The following is a 23,812-nucleotide window of genomic DNA, read 5'->3' as shown; positions in this document are numbered from 1 at the left end:
AAAGTGAGTCATACAGGTTTGGAAGAACAGTTTTAGGTGAACTATTAGGGAAGTGAGCTTCATACCTGTGGCGGACAAACACTCCAGAGTCTGTTCTTGGGATCCTGGGCCACACGATCCATTTCGTGGAACACAGGGCCCCTGTGCTGTCACTCGCCACTGGAAGCAGAAGGGGTCATCGCAGATCATCGTTTCGTTGACGTGAGGGCAACTGTCGGGCTCCACCCAAGACTCGGTAATTACAGAACGAGTTCTCATTCTGAAACCTGAAAAAATTAGGAACAAGAAAAAAAACACATCAGCGATGACTCAAACAGAAACATGCTCATTGCCAACGTTTTAGCAGATACTGTTCCCACATTCTGGCAAACTAAGGAGCGTAACAGCCAAACATCTTGTCCAAATATATATGCGCATTAAAGAAGAGGAGAGAATAAAAAAAAAATGGAAAGAATACTTTAAAGTGAGTGTACAAAATAGAGGAATACAGCTGTCCTGTCACTGTCGCCTCAATGAGTGGGCGGCACCAAAGCTTAGGGTCAGAAATACACCCACTTTTTACATTACTGAGAGGACAGGGGGGTGTGGATCTAATGTGTGCGATCTGGTTTTATGGGATGTTTTTGTCTCTCACCTCTTCTCCCCTGAGGTTCGAAACAGTTGTCATGGAGACAGGGTCCCCAGGGTGACCAAGGCGTGAGGGGACAATGTTTCTGACAGGGAATGAAGCAAGACTCAGCCAATGATGGTAAAGACCCAGTGCACAAGTTCCTGCCAACAGGCCGATTGACTAATAATGAAAAAAACAGTGAGACAGTTTCAGATTCACCATAAACGTCCATTGATGTAGGGTACAATGGGGCTAAAGGTGTCTTTGATTTTATTTTCCTCTAGACCACTAGATGGCACAAAACTTTCCAAAACATCGGCTTTTCAAGGTGCACGTGGAAATTTAGCTGATCCTTGATGAAAGGATCAAAGTTGATTCTGATTGGAATGCTAATTTGATCTAATATTTGATATTTGTACAAATTTTGTAGATTTGAGTAGCAAATGAGAATAGCAAAGGTATTCTTAATGATTATCAGTTTTGTTCAAGGTAATTTAAGCAACGTTTTTTCAATAACGGAATAATATGTAAAAGTATGTGGGGTAAAAGGCCCCCCTCGCCACCTCATAAATTGACAAGATTCTTAAACAAAATAAACCACTTTTATGATCTATTTTCACACAAAATCTGTTGCTCCATCAATGTTCAATACAAACATATATATTTTTTCTGCAACCATACACTATGGGAGTTGTGAAATGCCCCGTTGTACCCAATACTCTATGTATTTTCAAAACATTTTTGCAGATCTTACAGAAGCTCGCACAAAAATAAATGCAATTCAAATCCGTCCTTCTCTTTGTGTGGCAACAGATTACCATTTAAATCAAAAAATATAAACACAGAGGAAACTAAAGCTCCCCCTTAGTGTTCTGCCCTGAGTCTCAACAGCATATAAAGGATTAAATAAAATGAAAGCAATCTAGAAATTCCCTCCACCCCCCCCCTTAATGTTTATGCTTTTAATGTTAAAAAAAGACTCTCATTCAAGAGTCTCATTCACATTTGTTTATTGTACTGTCAGCTGGCCTTTTTTTATTAGCAATCTCATCCCAAATAAAAAGGCCTTTTAGGGCAGCATCCTTAGTGAAATGGAATTTCATAAATTACTAGCTCTTCTAAGGCAGAAATGTTCTGTTCTTCCAGTGAAATGCATTATAATTGAAATAATACTGTGATTACTAAATGTTGTCTGAAACAATAATTCATAAATCATAATTCTATGCTATTAATCCATAGCTGACTTTTTCTAAAACAGTGTTCTTACTTTGGGATGGTACTGCGCTGTCATGGATCCTGACACAATATGCCTCTCGGGTCCGGATCCCACCTCCGCACAGGACACTGGTATTGCTATGGCGATGGTCCTGCTGACTCAAAAGAGGGGTCACCTGGCATGGATTCCAATTGGTCACCCTCCACTCATACCTGTATTTCCAGCCAATTAAAATACATACAAGACAATTCAAGTCAAATCAAAGAGTCATATCTGTTTAGTCTTCTGCAATGAAACGGAAGTAGCAAAATATATTTTCTTCCATATCATGACGTACGCACGTGAAACAGATTATTGAAAAAGAAAAAAACAAATCCATCAGTTGTTGATTAGATGGAAGCACATCAAGTCAAGAAGGGTGTGGATTTGAACATTTTGTGCGGATGAAACAGATGAGAAATAGATAGGGTGAATTATAATTTCTTGCAGACTTTTAAGAACTAAAGTATTTAGAGAAAATCAAAACATTTGGAAAGATTTGGATGCACAATTCTGGCAATGCCGTCTCTTCACCTTGGGCACAGTGGCAGTGTGTCTTCCAGAATGTTACAGTTTGCTTTTTCTTCCAGGGCGGGGCATGGCTCTCCTCCACCAATGGCTGCTCTCTTCAGGCTGCGGCTCCTGCTTCTGAAGCCAGGTGATTGGTCAGATATCCGACACGTCTTTGAACATGGACTCCACCGTGACCAATCAGACACTTTACAGTCTCTGGGCATCACACATGAACGAAAGTTTACCGGGCTGTTGTCATGGTCGCAGAGGCTGGAGGTGAGATAGAAATTGCATAGTGTCATATTTTATATATATGTATATATATATATATACTGTATGTGTATATATATAGGCTTGACATTGACTTTTTTGCTTACCAGCCACTGTGGCTAGTGGTTTTCCAAAGTTATTTGCCACTCTTGCCAATTTTGACATTGATACCATGGGGGAAAACTCCCATATAGATATTTTTTATATTATCTCATAATTTGGCAGCAGGTATATTAGGCTGATGCCACTTCAAGACCTGACTCATGGATCCATTATACTGTTACACATGCGTTTTCTTTCTTAACTGTTTACATTTACTTAAACCATGACGGACTGTGTTTACGTGAAAACTCGGCAAGACTGGCATTTTGACATAATTTTTTTATGTATTTGATTGTTTAAGCCCAATAAGGAGTGAAAAAGAACTCAATTTAGTACTGAGAGGTGGCTTTATGTGTGCAGACTTTGGGTGTGAGCAGAAAATCTGCGGGAATGAGTAAAATGATGCGCTATACGTGCAAACCCATGCCAAAATGTAATCCTGTAACACCAACAATATTCATCCGGAGCAAATGAAACGAGTGAGTGAGTGGAGGCGGGTTTGTGTGTCAACTCGCTGTCAGAGAGATGAGAGAACGAGAAAACACAGCGATATATTCTGTGGAAAATGAGAATTGGAAGCGTTTCAGATATTTCAGTATCAATATGTATCGAAAAATCAATATTTGACAACACTACACCGCACTCAGTTTATTATTTCAGATGCCTTTTTAAAAGACTTGAAAATAAGTTGAAAAAAAATAAATTTAGATGTAAAATTTAACCTGCCTTGTAAGGGTGACTGCGTTACACACCAGGTGTTAATGTCAAGCCCTGTATATATATACAGTGAGGAAAATAAGTATTTGAACACCCTGCTATTTTGCAAGTTCTCCCACTTGGAAATCATGGAGGGGTCTGAAATTGTCATCGTAGGTGCATGTCCACTGTGAGAGACATAATCTAAAAAAAAAAATCCAGAAATCACAATGCATGATTTTTTAACAATTTATTTGTATGATACAGCTGCAAATAAGTATTTGAACACCTGTCTATCAGCTAGAATTCTGACCCTTAAAGACCTGTTAGTCTGCCTTTAAAATGTCCACCTCCACTCTATTTATTATCCTAAATTAGATGCACCTGTTTAAGGTCGTTAGCTGCATAAAGACACCTGTCCACCCCATACAATCAGTAAGAATCCAACTACTAACATGGCCAAGACCAAAGAGCTGTCCAAAGACACTAGAGACAAAATTGTACACCTCCACAAGGTTGGAAAGGGCTACGGGGAAATTGCCAAGCAGCTTGGTGAAAAAAGGTCCACTGTTGGAGCAATCATTAGAAAATGGAAGAAGCTAAACATGACTGTCAATCTCCCTCGGACTGGGGCTCCATGCAAGATCTCACCTCGTGGGGTCTCAATGATCCTAAGAAAGGTGAGAAATCAGCCCAGAACTACATGGGATGAGCTGGTCAATGACCTGAAAAGGGCTGGGACCACGGTTTCTGTTGGTAATACACTAAGACGTCATGGTTTGAAATCATGCATGTCACGGAAGGTTCCCCTGCTTAAACCAGCACGTCAAGGCCCGTCTTAAGTTTGCCAATGACCATTTGGATGATCCAGAGGAGTCATGGGAGAAAGTCATGTGGTCAGATGAGACCAAAATAGAACTTTTTGGTCATAATTCCACTAAACGTGTTTGGAGGAAGAAGAATGATGAGTACCATCCCAAGAACACCATCCCTACTGTGAAGCATGGGGGTGGTAGCATCATTCTTTGGGGGTGTTTTTCTGCACATGGGACAGGGCGACTGCACTGTATTAAGGAGAGGATGACCGGAGATTTTGGGGAACAACCTCCTTCCCTCAGTTAGAGCATTGAAGATGGGTCGAGGCTGGGTCTTCCAACATGACAATGACCCGAAGCACACAGCCAGGATAACCAAGGAGTGGCTCTGTAAGAAGCATATCAAGGTTCTGGCGTGGCCTAGCCAGTCTCCAGACCTAAACCAAATAGAGAATATTTGGAGGGAGCTCAAACTCTGTGTTTCTCAGCGACAGCCCAGAAACCTGACTGATCTAGAGAAGATCTGTGTGGAGGAGTTGGCCAAAATCCCTCCTGCAGTGTGTGCAAACCTGGTGAAAAACTACAGGAAACGTTTGACCTCTGTAATTGCAAACAAAGGCTACTGTACCAAATATTAACATTGATTTTCTCAGGTGTTCAAATACTTATTTGCAGCTGTATCATACAAATAAATAGTAAAAAAATCATACATTGTGATTTCTGGATTTTTTTTTTTTTTTGATTATGTCTCTCACAGTGGACATGCACCTACGATGACAATTTCAGACCCCTCCATGATTTCTAAGTGGGAGAACTTGCAAAATAGCAGGGTGTTCAAATACTTATTTTCCTCACTGTATATATAAATGATAGTAAACAAAAAAAATTGAATTGTAAAAATATTACAATTACGAAAAGTACACTGTTCAGGTAGTTTCAAAGGGTTTCGTGATTGTTAATTGCCTTATTTAAAAAATAAATATTCCATCTGCTTGTTCTGAAGCTGTTGGCATGCATTTAGCCTCTGGCTACCATTGCAAAAAAAAGGTAGCAACATAAACAGAACATTTTTCAAGCTGTCTCTCGAACTCTCCAAGGCTTTAATGTTGCTGATGATTCTTGCTGAATATATTGGCATACAAAACAAGCTAAAGCAAACTATGAATCCTGCGAGAGAGAGAAAGATAGGGTGGTCCGTGGGTGTTCAATTTATTCCGAAGTTTAGTCTGGCTTAATACCAATACAAAAAAGTTTGCAAACCGCAAGGGAAATCTTGTAATCTACAGACATAAAATGATGTTAATTTATTATGCATTGCCTAAGCGAGTGGTTCAAATAAAGACTGGCATTAGCATCTTATTGTTGGTAACAATATTGATGCTTGCTGCATAGCATAGACAACAAAACATTGCTTGCAAAGTGTTGATTGCAAAGCGTGCTTGTTCGACCGTAGAATTGGCATTGAATAAATATTATAAGCCCTGTCTTTGAAACCGGGGGTATGTTTTATTGGGATAATGAGTTTGAACACTGTTAAAATTTCACTTGGTAATGAGAATTAAAACACATCAATCATCAAACTCAGGTGGGATATTTAGATTCAGATTTATATGCACATTTTTAAACTTTCATATGCTCATCTTAAAGGGATACTCCACTTTTTTTGGAAATAGGCTCATTTTACAACTCCCCCAGAGTTAAACAGTTGAGTTTTACCGTTTTCGAATCCATTCAGCCGAGTTTCTGATAATTTAGAAGAATTTCAGTAACCAAACTCATTGACTTCCATAGTAGGAAAAAATATATACTATGGAAGTCAATGACACCAGAAACTGTCTGGTTACTGATATTCTTCTAAATATCAGAAACTCAGCTGAATGGATTCGAAAACGGTAAAACTCAACTGTGTAACTCTGGGGGAGTTGTAAAATGAGCCTATTTCCAAAAAAAGTGGAGTATCCCTTTAAGAGTTGGATGTGTTAAAACAAAACTTTTCCCACATAAAATATTTCGCATTGGTTCAGTCCGGTTTTTTTCCCACTTGAGCTGTAGATATTTTGTCAATGGATCAAGATTCAGAATGCTCTCGGATGGATGGTATCAGAACTACATAGAACTTGAAAATATTTGCAGCAAATAAAGAAGCATAACTTATTGCGTCAACATAATATAATAGCAACAAGTAGGCTACTATTTCCATTAAAATCTAATGAAGAATGAATAAAAACCAGCAGGCTTGGGATCTTCCCTGATTTGAAAAAAGAAATGGTGAAAAGGCTTCTCACTTTTCTGTATCGCCCACAACAGAAGGTAAAATTTAGATTCTGTTATTTGACAGTGTAACCAGAAAAGCATTTATAAATAACAGCCTGTTCTCTGATGTAAACAGTATCACATGGTACAATGGTAATCCATCTGCACTAGGAGGATAGCAGGGCTTAATATAGCAGACTCTAATATCCTCACTGTGGAGAGTGATAATAAAAAATAAAAAAAAGGTAAATTTATTGCATAACATTGTTGCATAACTGTATGCTAATAGGCCTGTATCATTTATTTATGGTCAGATCAGTAATGAATCAATGTGACCGCAGTCAATTCTGACTATCGTTCTTTAAAAGCTTTTATCACACAACTCTCTCTTTATTCTGGACAAGTACTTTTGTAAAAAGCTAAACTTTATAATTGGCCAATTTCCTACATAGTTGTGCTAGTTCCACTTCACGGTCTATTTTTTCTTACATAAAATAAACTGAAATCAATATTTTAGGGCCATTTTTCAGTAAGTAGCTGTGGGTTCTGGATTACACTGTCTGGGTTGAGTTTCACAAAACAAAACAATAAACGGATGGGTGCACTGACTGATCAAACTGTGGATTGATGGATGTGAGAATGGATGGACAGACTGATTGATTGATAAAATCAATAGATGAGATGGGTGAATAGAGATGAGATCTATTCACCAGATGAGATGGGTGAATAGATGAACGGGTGAATAGATTGATGGGTTCATAAACGTATTCACTCATTAACTCATTAGTTCATAGAAAGGACGCCCACCTTAGCATGGCATTCTTCCCATCACTCCTTGTACAGCGCAGTTGCCGAGTCTGATAGCCAATGGTGATTTCCCAGGATACTTTGTGGCCACTTTCATCATAATGATTTTGGTGGGGAATGCTCTCGGTGTGGCGTTTGATCGTGTATGCAGCCTTGACTGTTTTTTTCCCATCATGCCCAAAATTGAAGTCCACCGTTGTCTTTCCAATAAGTGCCGTCCCTTTAAGTCTGCAAGGGCTCCAGGGCCCCACCCACAAACTGTAACTGTATTCCTGTTGGTCAGAGGGACAGAGGGCAGGGTGGGCGTTGTCATGGTTACAGGGACGTGTCTGGGTGAGGATGGGACAGTCTGCTCCTCCATACAGGGGTGTTGCCAGCACATGCCTGGTGCGCTGTTGGAGGGCCGACCCGCAGGTGCGACTGCAGGTGGACCAGTGGGTGAAGGCGGAGACGACGCAGTCGATCGGGCAGGGTAACAAACACGCCTGCTCTCTTTCTGGAGGTGAAGAAAACGCTTCACACACATGCAGGCTCACCTTGGTGCTGTTAGTATGCTTCACACACACCACATCTCGCTTTTGTACTCCACGCTGAGCGGTCACACATCGATTGGCTGGGAGGAAAGGACTCGGGGTGCAGGGACCCCAAGGAGACAAGCGCCACTCAAACAGATCTTTTTGCCATTCGCACATCTTCACACACACTCGCTGGTGCGGTGGACGGTCAGATGGAAAGCAATTGGACTGATGAGTGCTCCAGCCTTCAGAATGGACACACCACACCGAGCGACTCTGGAGCCCGACAGAGCCGCAATCATTGGCCACACACACATCCCAAACACCTACAGGAAATAAGAGAGAGACACACACAGGATATGAAGTGATTTATAGTACTATTGTAACCACTGTCCATTAAAGCCCAAAACAGGCACAGCGATGAGCCTCAATTCATCTCACTTTAGCATAGAAATACTGTACAGGTACATGTGGATTCAGACAGATAATCATCTTTAATTATTTTAGAATAGCACTGTCAGAACAATGATTACTGTGTATATATATAGAGAGAGAGAATTTAACCATTAAAATATGCAATACAATACAATACAATACAATGCAAGACAATATAATATAATATAATATAATATAATATAATATAATATAATATAATATAATATAATATAATATAATATAATATAATATAATATAATATAATATAATATAATATAATATAATATAATATAATAACCATTCAAAAGTTTAGGGTCAGTAAGAAATGAATACTTTTATTCAGTATGGATGCATTAAATTGATAAAAAGTGACAGTAAAGACATTTATAATGCTACAAAAGATTTCTATTTCAAATAAATATTCTTTTGAATTCTATTTAAACTAATGAATTTTCTTTTTTTCTTTCTTTTTTTTATTTTATCAAAGAAATTAAGCCTTGGTCTGGCCCCATTATAATAGAACAGAATAGAATAGAATAGAATAGAATAGAATAGAATAGAATAGAATAGAATAGAATAGAATAGAATAGAATAGAATAGAATAGAATAGAATAGAATAGAATAGAACAGACCAGACCAGAACAGAACAGAAATATTGTCAATTTAAAGCAAAAGTCTAACACACATTATAACTACTAGTGATACAGTTGCTTCTGACCTCACAGCCATGTTAATATCTTGGATGTAGATCATTCATTTTAACTTCATTCATTTTAACCCGACAACTTTTAGTGATAATTGTTTAAACTCAAATGCAGCAAAAGTTGCCATCTGTTAAAATTGCTTCCATTATCCCTTATTAGAAAATAAGGGGGCAGAAAGAATAGAGAAGCGATAGGAACGGAGAGAGAAGAGACAAAAAAGGCAGAAGGGGGACAGATGCTTCCAGCAGAAAGTCTGACATCATTGCTATCGTTCCTCAGGGGATGTCAAAGGCCATGTTCCCTTCATCAAGCCATCGGTGAGGTCACCAAAGAGACCTACCATCCTCCAAATGCACCTAATGCACAGCGAAGCAGACAAAAACCATGTGAAAGAGAAAGCGAGTCATATGGGATGACATCATTACTCAGAGCCGAACACACATCTGATCATTAGACTGTAGTAGGTCTTCACAGCTTGCTAATTACTGCTCGTGCGCTCATCCGCCTTAGTCAAATATCAATTTATTCAGAGGCAGTTCAGGTAAGACTTTAACCGCAGAGGCCTGTCCTACAGAGATCTCCCGGCTAATCAGGATTCTGATGGATGGCATGCTGATTAAAGACTAGATGTGGGAATAATCACTTTGAAATGCGGCAATGTGAGATTTTTTGTTGTTATGCTTTTCTCTATCTGAACTGACATTTTTGGGGAGGAAAATGGAAAAACACGGATATTGTGAAGCTGCTATAGCTTTTCTGCTAGTGGAATTTAGTGGAAACCATGGCTTTATTGCCATTGCCATTGATTATTATATCCATTAATTTTTTTTCATATCCTTATGAAAATTATATATCGATTTGGCTGCAGTCATTACGTTTTTGAGGTTGGTATTTTAATATATTTGAAAGAAGTCTCTTATGCTCACCAAGGCTGAATTTATTTGCATTCATTATTTTAAATATATTCAAATAGAAAACAGTTATTTTATACTGCAAAGATATTTCACAATATTAATGTTTTTACTGTATTTTTGATCCAATTAAATCCTTCAGAAATCCTTCTAATATGCTGATTTGGTCTCATCAGGATTCTTTAATAAATAGAAAGAACAGCATTTCTGTCATGACAACTCTCAGGGTGTTTGCCATGGTAATGGGTATTTAAAGGATTACTTCACCCCAAAATGAAAATTTCCTAATAATTTACTCACCCCAATGCCATCCAAGATATCCATGTCTTTCTTTCCTCAGTGTGAGAGAAATTATGTTTTTTGACGAAAACATTTCTGGATTTTTCTTCTAACAATGGACTTCATTGGTTACCATCGTTTTTAAAGCTGCATTCAGTAACTTCGGGATTTCTTCGCTGTATTCTCGCTTTTTGCTCGCAGGTTTCTCTCTAGAGCTCCCCCCACAGCTTCGGAATAGATATTTGACAACACTGTTGTAAAAGCTCGTTGGCGATTCTCAGACACCAGAGGCTAGTAGATCAACGACATCAAAGCAGATGGGATATTCTTTAAAACGTCTTCTTCAATCGGGTTCGAACAGCGTGAGGGAGCGCAATAATGACGGCATTTTAGCAGATTTCTTTTGGCCGTAAAGCAATTGTTTACATCGCGAGACCTGATATCACGCGATACTTCCTGACGCGGCGGCCAGCGGCCCGCCGCCCCAAAGTTGCAAGTGCGGATTTTCCGCTCACGGGCACCAGGGGGGTGCGAAACGACCACCATTCAACCCGAAATAAGTAATATAACCATTCCAATGACTCCGAAGCTGTTCAGTTAAGGTAAAAAAAGTTACTTAGTTCACCTTTAAGTCCAAATCAAGGCAGTTTCAAAAGTCTTTGAAGTGTTTAAACGGGCTGTACGCGATCACAGCTGAAGAAGAGGTTGTTATCTAGCGAAACGATAGGTCATTTAAAAAAATAAAATAATAATTTATAGACTTTTTACCTTCAATAGTTCGGATTGAGCTGATCAACAAATGGACAGGGAACTACATCATCACGTTGAAAGGTCACGCCGGCGCCGGCAGAAGTACCGCCCCACTGTTTACAATGCGACCGTAGGAGGATAGTTCAAATTTGTTTGCTATTATATATATAGTAATAGTATTCAGTGAATATGAATATGAATAGTATATGAATAACATTCTGATGAAAATGAATAGTAGTTCAAATAGTATTGCCGGCGCCGGCGTGACCTTTCAACGTGATGACGTAGTTCCTGTCCGTTTGTTGATCAGCTCAATCCCAACTATTGAAGGTAAAAAGTCGATACATTTTTAATGTTATTTTTTAAATGACCTATCGTTTCGCTAGATAACAACCTCTTCTTCAGCTGTGATTAAGTGTTTAAACACTTCAAAGACTTTTGAAACTGCCTTGATTTGGACTTAAAAACGATGGTAACCAATGAAGTCCATTGTTAGAGGAAAAATCCAGAAATGTTTTCCTCAAAAAACATAATTTCTCTCCCACTGAGGAAAGAAAGACATGGATATCTTGGATGGCATTGGGGTGAGTAAATTATTAGGAAATTTTCATTTTGGGGTGAACTAATCCTTTAACGGAATAGATCTGCTACACTGCTGTTGCTTCTGCAGAACAAGTACAGGACTTGCTACTGCCAATACATACATGACGAGCTGTTGTGAGTATATAAGACATGCTGCTGCTGTACAATATAGCGTACATGATTGAATTACCCGTAGCAGATCTAGACAGGTGGAGCTGGGGATGGTGGAGAGTTTCTGAAAGTGTGCTGCACTGCTATAGCAAATGCAGACCAAGTATTTGAAGATTGAGCACACAAGTCCATTGGCTGCTGATACAGCAGGAACCAATCAGCTGTACCCTATAGAGAATGATGTGATTGCAAGCAGATTGAGTTAAGGACATGTCAGCCTGCACCATCTAGAGTTTCATGACAGAACTTTGTATTTATTTGGAATAGAAATCTTTACTGTCTTTTGATCAATTTGCAAGTTTTAGAATGGCTGAATAACAGTATTGATTTCATTTTTAAAAAATCGTGAGTTTACTGTACATTTACATTAAGACCTTATGTTTTATGCTACCATATTAACACCTATTCTTTTAACCTGTGGAGAACATAATTCCACATTAAAGGATATTTTTTGAAGTAAGACTATAATAAATAAATAAATATTATTAAAATCCCAGAGTAATTAAAGTGGCCCTATATAGTATTTGAACACTTTAAAAAAATCTATGAACTGCACTGCATTATAGATAGAAAAAATGGAATACTTCTAAATATAATAAATCTTAATTATAACAGACATATTTTTGTGAAATGCTACACAAAAAGTACATTTTGTTGGAAGACACACACACACACACACACACAGCCGCGACAACCTCCTTCCAACTTTCAAACTGACTTGTATGTCTCACAGGGAGTTGATCCTCTCTCCCTCTGTCTCTCATGTGGCCATCACTGAAATGCAGCAGGCAGGCGAAGAGAAACAGAACTGAGATACAAGCAGGACCCTGTCCCATGGTGTCACAGCAGCTTAAAGCTGTGAGACAGGATGAGGTCACTCCGAGGGCATCGGAAGCAAAGTCACTGTCTGTAAGATCGTGAGTGGTTTTACTCAATTTTGGCAGCACAAAGGCAGATTGAACTGGGATATGTTATCTAGTAGAATCCACATGATCAATTTCTATGTACTTGCAAAATGCAAATTTTGAGCGAAAATTGAAATTGGTTTTCATTCCCAGAGGTTTAACCTCAGGCAAAACCCATCGGCCTCCACAGCTGAAAATATTTCATTAGCAACAATCAGAGGCTTTGGTTCAAACACACCTGAGACAGGTTATTTTCCGCTATTCAGACTTTCAAAAGCTTTAATCACCCACAAGCCTCCCAGAGTTCCCTCTATGGTGGGATTCTTCCATTATGAAGACCGCCAGCGAGACTGCGGGTGCAAACAAGCGCTCTATACTGCTTGCTATACCACCTCATCACCTCACGTTGAAAACAGAGCTCATTTTAAAAACATTTTATGCATTTGGCTGATACTTCTTGTCCTAAAACAACGTTAACAACATTTGCATCCACACATGCATTCCCTGGCAATCTAACCTGTGACCCTGGCAAGTCTTTACCAGCCTAAAAAATATCAAGCTAACAGCTGTGGGCACAAAGTTCTTTAGTGCGTCAGAACACCGTTTTTTACCATGCATGCACTGCAACTAAACTAGATCGCATTCATTCTTAGAAATGATTAGCGCTCACATTACGTGACACTAAGGCTCTGAGCACCTTTCAAATGAATCGTATAGATGCAAACAGCCACACATAAGAACATCATTCATATTTTACACTACTAGTCAAAAGTTTGGGGTCTATAAGTCTATATGGTCTATGTTTTTGAAATTTTGAAAAAGTCTCAAGCTCACCAAGGCTGCATTTGTTTGATCAAAAATACATTTTAAACGCTAACGTGAAATATTGTTACAATTTCAAATACCTATTTTCTATTATAGTATGTATTTTCAAATTTAATTTATTCCTGTGATGGCATAGCTGAATTTTCAGGAGCCTTCACTCCACTGTGTCACATGATCCTTCAGGATTCCTTAATGAATAGAAAGTAAAAACATTTTTTTTTATAATTATATATCTTTATTGTCACTTTTTATCAATTTAATGCATCCTTGCTAAATAAAAGTATGCAATTCTTAAAAAAAAAGACAAATATTTTGAGCAAAAAGCTGCAAAAATCGCGTTGTTGACGAAGACAGTAGGCTAGCTATGTTTCCATCCACACGTTTTTATCCGAATTAAGTGATATCGAATGAAAAATGCCTTATGGAAACAGTAAAATTCGATTGAATTTCATGAATATCGACTCAAATGAAATACGTTCGGTCTCATCGGATTTTATCTTGATCGATATACGGCTTATGCGATAAACGCTGATAGAAACGTTATTTGCCGAATAAATAATGAATTTTGATTAAGGTTTAGGTCATTTTATGGTTGCAACCCGCCACAAAACATAAGCTATGTTTCCATCCACACGTTTTTATCCGAATTAAGTGATGCCGAATGAAAAATGCCTTATGGAAACAGTAAAATTCGATTGAACGCTGATGGAAACGTTATTTGCCGAATATCGTCGGGCATTTACGTGCATCTGTAGGCTATCATCATAGCAATGTGTTGATAGCGTCGTTGTTTTCTTATTATAGCTTAATATGTCGCTATCAGCTGGCACATAAGCACTATTACAACTTGTGCAATATTGATCATTTGTTGGTAGATGGCGCGATCCATTTTGTCTAGCAAAACTTTGTTCGCAAATGTTTGCTTGAATGTTGTGCGATTCAGTGCGAAAATGAATGGAAACACCTCAAATCAAATCAATTCGATATACCAATTTGATCGCAAAACAGCATGTGACGTCATTACGCACAGGTTTTTATTCGCTTTAAAGCCGTTGGATGGAAACACATTTTCACCAGCTTTATTCGCGTGAGTTTCTTTTTACCGAACTTCAGATAATTCGATTGACAAGTGGATGCAAACTTAGCTCATGTCTGGATGGGATTCAGAACGATGATCAAAACATAGATCAAGTCCATCAACACCACCAAAGCTTTACAGTCCTATAGCTCGTCCTGGATTGACATTTCATTCAGTAACATTAGGCAGTTTTGATTTATATGCCGTTTAATGTTGATCGCATTATTTTACATAGGCTGCGCATCTGCATACACATTATACATAGACAGTATAAGAAGTGGACAGAGCCATCTCATTGGAACTCAACTGAGACAAGTGAAGCCCATTTTTAGCGATTTTTTTAGGACTTCCATTCCTGACGCGCAGACTCAAACAGAGCTTGACGACGTAGATGTGACGTGAGCAACCCGTCTGTCTTCTAGTGGCTGTGGCATGAGAAATCTGAATCATTCCCTTCCGAAACTTGCAGAGACGGAGAGCTTGAGTAGGAGCAGTCCATGAGCTAGGAGCAGTAGAAACTTTTGCTAGGTATTCTGATTAATTATTTTGTCATTTTGCCTCCACGTCCCCCCGATTGCCCGCGAGCTTCTGCTCCCGTGCATACGGTAATCTCTCTACTGTGCGACAGAGAGTCGCATGGTTATGACGCAATCGTTAGCCTACTTTTACAAAAACTGCTTCTACGGGGCCATAACATAAGCTACAAGGTAATGGAGCATTTTATAAATTGTCGTGTTTCTTTAGAAATAAATAATGGACAAATTGAGTCTTTAAAAGCCTCAGATGTCAAGTTATTCGCTGTCAAAGTGACGCCAAAATGATTGGGAGTCAATGGGATGCTAACAGCAGGTGAAGTTCTGCTACAAGATGGTGGCACGCGGCCGGCTTCAACTTCCGGTTGACTTCCTTACCGCTTGACATTATATCGCTTGTTTCTGCTGCTTCTTTGCCTGTGTTTTGATCAGGAGATTCAGTACTCTTTCAGAAGATGCCTAATAGCGCCCCCTACCATATAACACTGAAAACACGGAAATTTCCATCAATGGCGGGGGAAGAGTTAAAAATCTCTTAGTAATATACGTAAACCAATAACTAATGCGAGTACAGAAATTTAGATGATATCAATTCTAAGACACTATGCTACACAACTATGCTAAAAAGTTTGTACAAGTTACTCCCAAAACAGATAAATAAGAGTATGCAATGCTAACCCAAATCACATTCACAGCTTAATTAGATAGTCAAGTATAATTGGAGACTGGCTGTGTCTTGCTATGAACAAGTGCCCTGGTACATATGCTACTCAGCACGACTCAACAACACAACCCTTGTTTATGCCGAAATAAATCGAATTATGAATTTCTGATGTCTGAAAGTGTCAGGACCACCATTAGTGTTGCCTACACATTTAAAAAAAACACAAAACACTCCCTGACCCAGAGGTCTCTGGAGACGGGCAGCATCCTCTCTCAACAGCGCAAAGAAATGCTCTAGTCTGACACTCGCACAGTTTTTGGATGCATCTGGGTGAAACAATAGGGCACATGACAGATTAATTACTCGCTGATGGTCACAGATTCAATTACAGTACTTTTCTGCCTATCACAGACACTTTAGCAAAGAAAATGGAGCCGTTTTTTGGCCTGTCACGATTCAGTTGGAGTTTGAGCTGAGGATTGTTGGATTTTGATGTCTTAAATGCAAAAGGCTTGGGATGTTGCTCTGGAAATCAATGATGTTGCAGTGCATTTTGGTTTACTTGTCCGTGAAACGCTAGTCACAAGGTGATATGAATGCATTGTGTGTGGGTTTACCTTCAAATTACACAGCTTTTCCTGGCAGAGTAACCGCAGGTGTAGGTCATCACATTAACAATGAACATGTTCTGACAACCAAAACGTCAAAATACTTTCATGTACTTTCATATCTATAGGTTTATCATTTAAATCCCAACAAGCCTCTTTTGCTCATTTAAAAGAATGGCTTAAAGTGATAGTTCAACAAAAAATGTAATCATACATTTTTCTTGTATGGACAAAAAAAAATATCACATTTTTCAAAATTTCACATATAAGGAAATGTATATATGCATGTATAAAATATATACATTTAATTTCAAATATATTTTGGAGCTATTTATAAGTACACTCCAATGTACCAATGTCCTTTCAGTGAACAGTTCTTCAAACAACCATATTTTTCTTTGTCTGAAGAACATTTTAAAAATCTAAAGAAGCCTTTTTCAACTATATAAGAACCTTTGTGCAATGAAAAGGTTTCATGGATGTTAAAGGTTCTTCAAGATAATGCAATTATCCATCCCAGTATTTAGATAATTTCAACCTTTTGGCAGCCTTTTGTGAACTAGAACTCCTGTATAGAGAACAAAGACTTCTGATTTAACAATCATCTCATGAACACCAACATTGTGCATTTTGTGAAAGTCTCTCTCTCGCTCTCTCTCTGTGTCTGTGTCTGTGTGTACATCTGTATAGGGATCAATCAAAACGAGACAAAGAAAGAAATGAGTGCACAACTAATGAACTGAACAGAAAACAAAAGGCAAATGTATAATAGATGGTCAATATTCACTGCTGAAGAATTGCTCACTTCTTTTTTTGTGTGCTTTTCATACAAACAGAAAAAACGAGTATTTGAAAAAGGAAAGAATGTGTATTGTCACATATTATACTGTGAGAGGTCATCACTGTCCTATCGTTTTGGCAGACACACAGCCTCATTCTTGGTCCTGCTCTTTCCACGGAAAAGAAATAATAAAAAAATGTTCTATTTATCTCTTTTGCCTTAATGAATCTATTATGTATTGCATTATACTGAAGACTATTGTGCACATTTACATCAGTGATGTATGAATTATTGTTGAGAGGACATAGCCCTATCCTATATGGATACTTTTTCAGCCTGGTGACAAATAATAATAAAATAATAATAATAATACAATTATTTCTTCAGTAGTAGTAGTAGTAGTAGTAGTATATTAGTAGTATAAAATATGTTTTTAATAGAACCTCTCATAAATAAAATGCAGCTCAAACTGCTTCACAGGCATACAAACATTTTAGAAAAATAAAAACAGCTAGTTATATGCATTTTTCAATGTTTAAACTTTTTTATGTTACAAGGGCTTTCACTGAACTGATTAGTTTCTTTCCTTTTATACCATGATGTTGTATATTTTATTCTAATGCACTTGTGAGCTGCATTTTATGTATGAAGACGTGTTCCTGTAGCTGGACTGATGCAAAAACTTGAACTGCAAAGTATGTAGTGGATTAAATAACTTTGTAAATCGAAATGTCAAGAGAAATGTTAAAGACTTCAAACAAAGTGGCATCAAAATTGAGGTTTTATGGCTTTTAGAACGTGTCTGTTAGCTTTGAGACCATCTTTAAAAGCTGACAAAATAAACTAGCAGATACATGCGCACAGAATGTATTAGTTCTATTTAGAAACGTACCCAAAAAATGATGACTCATCTCGTTTGCACTGGCATGTACACATTTTTGTCAAAAGAAAAGGATAGAATGACAATGTCTCCTTCCATAATACTGCTAAAAAAACATAATCTGCTACAGTCAAGACTGCCTGTCTTCATCTGCTATTGAGGGTTGATTTTCACCTTCGTGTTTTGCGAGACAGAGTCATTTTCTGCACAGATTGTGACGAGGAACTCCAGGGAGACTGGTTCAAAAGTTGGCTTTCAAGCCTTCCGAGATGCAAACTCAAGAATTTGCTCTCCTGTCTCCAGTATATTTTTCCTCATTTCTAGGAAAACTGAACAAAATTAAGCACACAAAAAAAAGCTCAAGAAAATCAGACCTTGAGTATAAAAGAAAGTGTGTAGGTGCACAAATGAGCCCTTCTTCATAGACAGAACAAAAGTGGACACACTCCTTCAGGATGAAACCAGTATCGATTTTACATTCCAGGAATCATCACCCCTGCGGACCTGCAGAGCTGCCGTTCGATCCACACACCTCTGCTTCAGTTCACCTCTGAGAACTGACCACTGCTTCACAGAAAAACGTCAACATCCTTATCTCATCCATATTCATTTATAAAACATTTTCACAGTTGCCTTCATTAGCATTAGACCTGTTGATATGTCCATGATCCAGCCATCAATCAGTGCAACTTTCAAGGGAGTCAACTTTTTAAAAGACACTATATTTTGGTGGCCTCTAGATCAATTACTGAAATGTCCATTTTTAAAACAAATCTGTGGTATTTATGATAATCGATTACAAATATAAAAATGTCAAAATATGAAAGTAGCTATGTTTTGTCTGACCTGATCCTAACTTACCAAGGCAGGATTTATACAGTAAAAATCTGTAATATTGTGAAATATAATTACAATTTAAAATAAGGGTTTTGTATTTGAATATATTTTAAAATGTAATTTATTCCTCCAGTCTTCAGTGTCACATGATCCTTCAGAAATCATTCTAAGATGATGATTTGCTGCTCAATCAACCTTTATGTTTTATTATTATCAACAGTTTTTTATGACAATTTTAACAATGTAAAAGTCTTAACTGTCACTTTTGATCAATTTAATGCATCTTTGCTCTGTAAAAGTATTTATTTCTTCCAAATTTTTTTTTATAAATTCTTACTGACCCCAAACTTGTGAACAATATGTGAGAAAGCTCTATTAAGATTGAAAAAAAGTTTTTTATAAAGAAATAAAAAGTACATAAATGTTAAAAAAAAGAGAGAACACTTACAAGAAATTAACAATTATGTCGTCTTATGAGGGCCTCCATGTTCAGATCCCATGATCATCCAAATACTGCTAACTTTTTCCCTGTAATATCCCTGTTACTGGACACTTTTGCTTGTGCAATAAATTTATATGAATTTTTTATTTTTGGGTAGACTATTCCTTAAACAAGAGTGGTCAGACATTTCAAAGTCCCTGCATTCAGTCAAGGAAGTTACATGAAGCTCATTTCCGTGTCTATTTACTGAGAATGGCAGTTGCCTGATATGAACTTCCTGCCTGAGGTCTTCATAGCCAAACGTTGGATGTTTTGTTACAAGTACTGGAGAAGTGCTTAGTAGTGGCATCTTTAAATAAGCTCAGAGTAGCTTGGATGCGCCGGACGGCATTAATAGGACAAGCAATAATCTTCTGTTCTTTGCGCGCTGTCAATCTCCCGCTTAACAATTGTTGCCATGGCGACATGAGGAATTCTCAGTGCAACTCCAGCTGGATGTAAGATAGATCAGACTTCACAGATAACACAGGCAGATGGTTTCACAGTTTTCTGAACTGCCGTACATACCCATGCCTGCCGATCCAAGATCTGTGGCAACAAGGATCAATATCCGACATGGACCACTAATTCTTTTTTTTTATTCAACACTTCTGTTTCCCTCTATCAATTGCAGAATAGAAATGTGAATTACCTTGCTTCTTGACTGAATGTACTGTACCAAAAATGGCAATTCACACATTTGATTATGCAATCCCAATAATATGACTTCTCCAACTGGATCTGACCACAGAGTGTCAGAATTTTCTGGCTCAGGCTGTGAATGGATCTTACAATTCGCATTTCTGAAAACCTTGAAATAATTTATGCATTTTTGTCTGTGTAAAATATCACACAAGGTTATGTGCACTATTAAAGAATGAAAATTATGTCAACGTTTACCTACCCTCATACCGTTTCTAATACTGTATGACTTTTTAAAAAGGCTTTTTTGAAGGTTATCTGGATCGTTCTAATATCAAAGAGAGACTGGTAGTGTCAAGCTCCAAAAATGACCAAAAAAAGCCACATTAAAGTGCACCATGTTCCAAAATTTTGAGTCATTGAAAACCTTAGCTCCCTACGGCACTTTCATGCGAGAAATGTCTGAACAAATAGTTCTGTTGATGTGGGTTTTTTTGGCCATATTTTTCAAAAAAGTCCCCTTTTGTGTTGGTTCTACAGAAGAAAGAGAGTCATACAGGTTTGTAACGACATGACAGTGAGTAAGTGATGGCAAGTAATAATGGCGGAAAAATACTCATAATTCACCTAGGGACAGCGCAAATTAATTTCTTCCTGTCGTCCCAAGAAGAAAAAACTGAGGAAATATTGGCAACCCACCTGTATTCCAGATGTACTGGCTTCTTTTTGGTGCTTCTGCCACCAGTGGAAGAGACATTAGTGCAACATAAAGGAGAGAAGCCCACAGGGAGAAGATAACGGTAATGTCATGCCTCAGAAATGCCATCTCTTGTCAGCCTGTTGCTATCGAACCTGCAACAGAAATACACACAATAGCTAGTTACAATAGTTAGTTCTAGAAAGAGAGTGTACAGTTGAATGGAAAATAAAATATCACAACCTTTACATTTTTATATTGTCTGAAAAATACTTGTATGCACATTACTATGAAGTTTGTTGTGGGTGGTTATTATGAAGTGGTTGCATACTGGACAAAGTTTGTAATAATTTGGTTTCTAGTCCCTCTTTCAACATACACTCACCTAAAGGATTATTAGGAACACCTGTTAAATTTCTCATTAATGCAATTATCTAATCAACCAATCACATGGCAGTTGCTTCAATGCATTTAGGGGTGTGGTCCTGGTCGAGACAATCTCCTGAACTCCAAACTGAATGTCAGAATGGGAAAGAAAGGTTATTTAAGCAATTTTGAGCGTGGCATGGTTGTTGGTGCCAGACGGGCCGGTCTGAGTATTTCACAATCTGCTCAGTTACTGGGATTTTCACACACAACCATTTCTAGGGTTTACAAAGAATGGTGTGAAAAGGGAAAAACATCCAGTATGCGGCAGTCCTGTGGGCGAAAATGCCTTGTTGATGCTAGAGGTCAGAGGAGAATGGGCCGACTGATTCAAGCTGATAGAAGAGCAACTTTGACTGAAATAACCACTCGTTACAACCGAGGTATGCAGCAAAGCATTTGTGAAGCCACAACACGCACAACCTTGAGGCGGATGGGCTACAACAGCAGAAGACCCCACCGGGTACCACTCATCTCCACTACAAATAGGAAAAAGAGGCTACAATTTGCACGAGCTCACCAAAATTGGACAGTTGAAGACTGGAAAAATGTTGCCGGTCTGATGAGTCTCGATTTCTGTTGAGACATTCAGATGGTAGAGTCAGAATTTGGCGTAAACAGAATGAGAACATGGATCCATCATGCCTTGTTACCACTGTGCAGGCTGGTGGTGGTGGTGTAATGGTGTGGGGGATGTTTTCTTGGCACACTTTAGGCCCCTTAGTGCCAATTGGGCATCGTTTAAATGCCACGGCCTACCTGAGCATTGTTTCTGACCATGTCCATCCCTTTATGACCACCATGTACCCATCCTCTGATGGCTACTTCCAGCAGGATAATGCACCATGTCACAAAGCTCGAATCATTTCAAATTGGTTTCTTGAACATGACAATGAGTTCACTGTACTAAAATGGCCCCCACAGTCACCAGATCTCAACCCAACAGAGCATCTTTGGGATGTGGTGGAACGGGAGCTTCGTGCCCTGGATGTGCATCCCACAAATCTCCATCAACTGCAAGATGCTATCCTATCAATATGGGCCAACATTTCTAAAGAATGCTTTCAGCACCTTGTTGAATCAATGCCACGTAGAATTAAGGCAGTTCTGAAGGTGAAAGGGGGTCAAACACAGTATTAGTATGGTGTTCCTAATAATCCTTTAGGTGAGTGTATTTGTTATGTGAAGTTGTCTTGATGTATTTTAAATTACAGTTTTGTGTCTGTTTTTGAAGTCGGTCTTGAGTTGAAAATAATTTAATTTTAACAAATATTGAATTAATTTCTATTTCTAAATGCTTCAGAAAAACAGTTTTTTTTAGACTGAATTTAAAATGAATTTAGGAACATATCTCATGTCTGCAAAATTAGGGTTAACCTGATCAAGAAAATAACATAGGTGGCCAGACAAGACCTGCCAATGAAACGATGAGTCAAAATTGGTGAAATCTCCTAAATAATCAAAAAGGAAGCAATAATATATACAAATGTATAAAGTCGTTTTATAAAATCCTTCCTTGTCTAGCACACAACAGAACCTCTATTTTGCTGATTAGTACTAATTAACGTCCAGCCACAGATCCAGATGTGTTTCATTACCTAGATGTTGGTTTCAGCATTTCTGTATAGAAGTTTTAGCACAATCAGTCAGAGGAAGTGAGAAATCTAGGAGAAGAATACCTCCTTGGAGACACTGAACGCATTTACACGGAAGCTAAACCTGTGAAATCCTTCCTCTGTATCTGTTTCTCTCCCTCTTGTCTCGTTTTATTCTTCTGTCTCTAAGGCACATATAAACTCCTTCCTGAGGGGGAAAAATGTCCATGCAGTCTCTTGAAGGGAATTCATTGGCACTCGTTAGAGCTGACTGGATGAAGCGTGTGCTCTGCTCAAGGAGAACATTTAAAGAGATGAACAGGACACAAAGAGCCGCGGCTGATTCCACTCAGCTAAATTATGTCTGCCACATTCCCGCCATGTCAAATCCGTTACTTAGGGGAGAGAACAAGGTTGAAAAGGAGGGAAAGAGTGAACAGACAGAAGGTGATGAAGAGCAGGAGAGATGGTGACAAAATACTGCATAGAGATTTTTTTTATGTACCAGTGTAATTGTGTTTTTTTTTCCGAATGACTAAATTACAGAGACAATAAACTCCAAACTTCACTTACTAATTGTGGATCTCCACTGGAACATCTCTTTCAGGCAAACCGTTGTCAATTAACCGTCGGTATGAGAGAAGTCCTCTAAGAGTGGAACTAAATACAGTGTGTGTTTGTGTGTTTCTTTCGGTTTGTGTACATCTCCATCAATACTTCAACAAGTGTGTATGGTATTGGATGATAGAACAGTGATAGATTTTGATTTGGAATAGAACAGTATTGTATGGCATACCATGCTATGGTATGGTACAGTACACTATAGTGCGGAATTGTAATAAAAAAAATAAAAAAAAATTAATGAAATTAAATGACATTAAATTAAAAAAGTCAAAAAATATATATATAATAATAAAAAAAAAAAATAGAATAAAAAAAAAAGTTATAAAATTAAGAGTTTAGAGAATATTTTCAAAATAATATCTGACATATACATAATTTATATTATATTATATTTTATATTATTTTTATATTATATATGGGGTCAAAAGTGAAAAAGTAAAGACATATAATGTTACCAAAAAAATTCTATTTCAAATAAATGCTGTTCTTTTGAACTTTCTATTCAACAAAAAAACACATTAAAATAGATCACAGTTTTAATAAAAAGTATTAAACAGCACAACCGTTT

At 37.9% G+C, this 23,812-nt stretch overlaps 1 protein-coding gene across 1 annotated transcript in view; it reads right to left on the bottom strand.

Annotated features, from left to right (window-relative positions):
• thsd7bb (thrombospondin, type I, domain containing 7Bb) overlaps nt 1–23,812 on the bottom strand; it is a 57,425-nt gene that overhangs the window by 21,380 nt on the left and 12,233 nt on the right. The window contains exons 2-7 of the mRNA XM_084395614.1: nt 20,602–20,754; nt 7,322–8,162; nt 2,400–2,648; nt 1,878–2,038; nt 635–790; nt 66–266 (exon numbers count right to left, since the gene is read on the bottom strand). Coding sequence (XP_084251740.1) covers nt 66–266; nt 635–790; nt 1,878–2,038; nt 2,400–2,648; nt 7,322–8,162; nt 20,602–20,728 — 1,735 coding nt within the window. The 5' untranslated portion in view covers nt 20,729–20,754. The remainder of the gene's footprint in view (nt 1–65; nt 267–634; nt 791–1,877; nt 2,039–2,399; nt 2,649–7,321; nt 8,163–20,601; nt 20,755–23,812) is intronic.

The sequence above is a fragment of the Rutilus rutilus genome (genome assembly GCF_951802725.1).
Source record: "Rutilus rutilus genome assembly, chromosome: 22".
Lineage (NCBI taxonomy): Eukaryota > Metazoa > Chordata > Actinopteri > Cypriniformes > Leuciscidae > Rutilus > Rutilus rutilus.
The sequence above is the reverse complement of the archived record's forward strand: the minus strand, read 5'-3'. Positions and strand labels throughout refer to the sequence as shown.